General features: G+C 39.5%; 1 protein-coding gene across 1 annotated transcript; it reads left to right on the forward strand.

Moving 5' to 3' along the window:
• Positions 1 to 648: 648 nt before the first annotated feature.
• LOC100665018 (histone H2B subacrosomal variant-like) lies at positions 649 to 1,017 on the forward strand. Its single transcript, XM_064279693.1, has one exon. The coding sequence runs from the start codon at positions 649 to 651 to the stop codon at positions 1,015 to 1,017; it is 369 nt and encodes a 122-aa protein (XP_064135763.1).
• Positions 1,018 to 3,863: the final 2,846 nt, after the last annotated feature.

Raw genomic sequence — 3,863 nt, forward strand, 5'->3', positions numbered from 1 at the left:
ATATCGTAATTTAAGCAATAAAATAGGGGAGTATTTATTTTATTCTTCAATTGTACTTACTTGCTCCTGAGGAGTTGGGGGTATAGAAAAAAATTTAGACTTCATTTTTAATACAAAGATCACAATTCTAAAAATCAGATTAGTCATTCATATTTACCGTATCATAAAATAATCATTTTGAGATTTTAAAAGTATATTTAATTATTCCTTTGCTTACAAAATGAATTTATGAATACTTTTATGAACACAGAATCCCCATAAAGGGCTTACGGCACCATTTCCTTAACCTTCCTGTTACCAGTACCCCAATTTGTTGAGGTTTTGTCCAAATCTGTGACTATTGTATATTATGCTTACAACTTGCTAAGAAACAAAGTAGGAAAAGCAAGCACTCCTCCTCTCTGCCCTGAAGTCAGCCTCAATCCTTCTGCAACACTCCCTTTAACCTGTTAGGACAGCTTTTGGTCAGCAAGAAAAAGAATTTCCCTGAACAACAATCAATGTGATTGTGACATAGACAGAGTAACCTCCAATCAGAGAGAAGTCCAGTAGTCTGACTGTGGCACAGCACTATAAATACGAGAGCTCCCCCCACTCTTGGGCCCTCCATTTCTCCATTCAGAACTGATAAGGGGAACAACATCTACAATGGCCAGATCTATCATCAAAAAGTACAGGTACTCCAATGGACATCTAAGCTCAATCTCCATAAAGAAATTACATTCCAGTACCAACTTTGGCCATAGAAATTACTCACTCTACGTGAACAGGGTCCTGAAGGAAGTGGTTCCCCAGAGGGGCATATCGTCTCGCACCTTGGACGTCATGAACACTCTGATCAACAACATCTTTGAGTGCATTGCTACAGAGGCCTGCAACCTGATGTATTTCAGAAATCGTTGCACCCTCACCCCAGAAGATATCCAGAGGGCAGTGTATGTGCGGTTGCCTGGGAAACTAGCTAAGCATGCGGTGGCTTTTGGAAGCGAAGCAGTCAACAGATATGTCCACTCCTAAACTCCATGTACCAGCTTAACTGAATCTGGGGGAAAGTAAATCAAACTTACAAAAGAACACCTGAATACTGAATTCAGTCTAGTTTATTTTATAACACAGTTGTGTTTCCCGGCATTTTGTTTCTCTTATTTCTAGAGCCGACTTACTTTCTTGCTATTTTGCCTTTTAACTGTTTCACTATTTAGGTTTTCCTGGCAGCTGCTTTCAGCCCAGACTCCCTCCTGGAACCCTTATTTTTCCTACGATACGTAAATCTCATTACATAAATTCAAAGCTTACTGTGTAGGTAAGGTGTTGTTAACTGTATACACAGGATGGATTTGAGCCAGTTGTTTTGACCCACAGGTCACCGTGACTCAGAACTTATGAAGATAAACATTTTAATCAGAAGTATAATAGCGCTGATAAATTTTTTATCAAAAAACTATTTTCTAGTGCAAACTCCATTCAATCAATTTAGTTCCCTAGTGAATTTTCAATAGAGCATGTTAACCAATTCTTTTTGTTGTTTTAACTGTGTTTCCTGAACTTATTTTCAACAAGCTCGCTTCGTTTCCATGCAATTTTATCTTAAAGATTTGGTTCACTGAAGTTTATTGTCCTAAACTTATAATCATATGAACACCCACAAACCTACTACCCAATTTTTGAAAAGAACTTTACAGATTTCACTGAAGATATTTCCCAGTGCCATCTCCCTAACCACTATCCTGGGTTTCCTTTTACTTTTGCTACCTATGTGCAGTTGTTGTGTACCTTACAGGACAGAGTAGAACTGCTCTGTAGGGCTTCCAAAGCTGTAATCTTTAGGGAAACAGATTGCCACATCTTTCTCCTGAGGAGCTGCTGCTGGGTTGAAACCATTGACCTTTCAGTTAACAGCTGAGCACTTAACCACTGCACCACCAGGTGTTTCTAAATAGGGTTAGTTTTGCTTATTTTATAATACAGGCATCATACTGTACGCGTTCTTCTCTGCAGGCCTTTTTCTCTTAACGCTATGTTTCTAAGATTCATGTCTATTGATACACGTAGCTCCAGTTTATTCTTTTCACTGCTATGTAGTATTTCATGCCACAGTGTATTTATCCAACCTCTGTAACGGAGGTTTAGGGTTTTTTCAGGTTTGCTTATTAGTTTTTTTGTTTGTTTTTTGCTATCATAAACAATGCTGCCATAACAATGAGAGTTGTGATAATAGCTAAGACATATGACACTTGGTATGTGGCTAAGACTTTACACATATGAACTTGCTGGGGGCAGTGGGTGCAGAGGGGCCGCCCTTGGGGCGGCCCCTCTGCACCCACTGCCCCCAGCATGAACTTATTTAATCTTCACTAGAACCTCAAGAGGATTAAATAATTATCCCCATTCCACAAATGAGAAAAATGGAGCACAGAAAAATGAGTAACTTGTCTAAAGTCACACAGCTGAGTAAATGGCAGAGCCAGAATTTGACCAGGTTAGCAGAGTTCACTGTGAACCACTATGCTACATTTGCTAACATTACCGTACATAACTTCTGATACACATGGGCAAGACCGTCTCTAGGAAAAATACCCAAGAGTGGAACTGCTGGGTCATTGATATGCCCACATTCAACTAGATATTGCCAGGTTGTCCCCAATTAACATACCCATTAGCAGTGGATGAGAATAATTTAGGATCTTCTAATTACAAGCATCATATTTAATTACAAGCATCATATAACTTAAGCTTCCTCAAGAAAAGGAGTTTATTGTATACATATTCTGGGACTAGAGGTTGCTCTAGGGAAAGGCTACTCCCTTAGTCTCTTATTAGGATTTACTAGACTCTGTTTGTCGTGGGTTTGCTCACTTGCTTCTCAGTGTTTCAGAAAATAGACCAAACAAGCTCCACTCATCTTATTTGAGCCATGCCCAGACACAGGTTTCTGGCCACCCTACAGATTGGCAGACCTTGATCTGATGCTCACATTTGCCACTTAGTTGTGGCTTCGGGACAGAAGGGTTCATGTCTATCAAGGGTCAGCAAATCATGTCCCATGGGCCAAATCTAGTAGCAGCCTGTTTGGGGGGGGGGAGGGATATGGCCCTACGAGCTAAGAAAGGAGCCCTGGTGGCACAGTGGTTAAGCACTCGGCTGCTAACTGAAAGTCGGAAGTTGAACCCACCGGCCACTTGTGGGAGAAAGATGTGGTAGTCTGCTTCCATAAAGATTATAGCTTTGGAAACCCTATGGGGCAGTTCTACTCTGGGCTGCTATGAGTTAGAATCCACTTGATGACAATGGATTTGGTTTTTGTTTTGTTTTTTTATGAGCTAAAAAGGTTTTTACATTTTTAAAGGAATGTAAAAAAAAAAGAAGAAAAGATTCAGCACATCAAATGCGGCGCACAGCCTAAATATTTACTATATACCCCTTTGCAGAAAAAAGTTTGGTGACCCCGGTCTACACATTCTGCTCTTTTGGCAGGGTCTGTGATAAGGTAGATTTTCCAAGGCTGTGCCAACTTGACTTATCCATGTCTACACGAACAGTTCACAAACATGGAAAGTTCATAGTTAGCAATTCAAATTATTGGCCTAAGTATGCTAAACACAAATGGTACACAGCAATTGGGGCAACTGACTAACCATTCCAAAAAAAATTTTTTTTCTTATAAATAAGGTGTTAAATTTGGGTAGAGGGAGCTAAGGTGTTCTCTATATGTTATTCTCTCTGTTTTTGTATGTATTTTTATTTTATTGTGTTTTAGTTGAAAGCATATGGAGTAATTTGGTTTTTTATTCATAAATTTAAATGGTTTCGTGACATTGGTTGTAATCCCACAATGTGTCAGCAATCTCTCCCTTTCCCTTTCC

The sequence above is a fragment of the Loxodonta africana genome, chromosome 2 (genome assembly GCF_030014295.1).
Source record: "Loxodonta africana isolate mLoxAfr1 chromosome 2, mLoxAfr1.hap2, whole genome shotgun sequence".
NCBI lineage: Eukaryota > Metazoa > Chordata > Mammalia > Proboscidea > Elephantidae > Loxodonta > Loxodonta africana.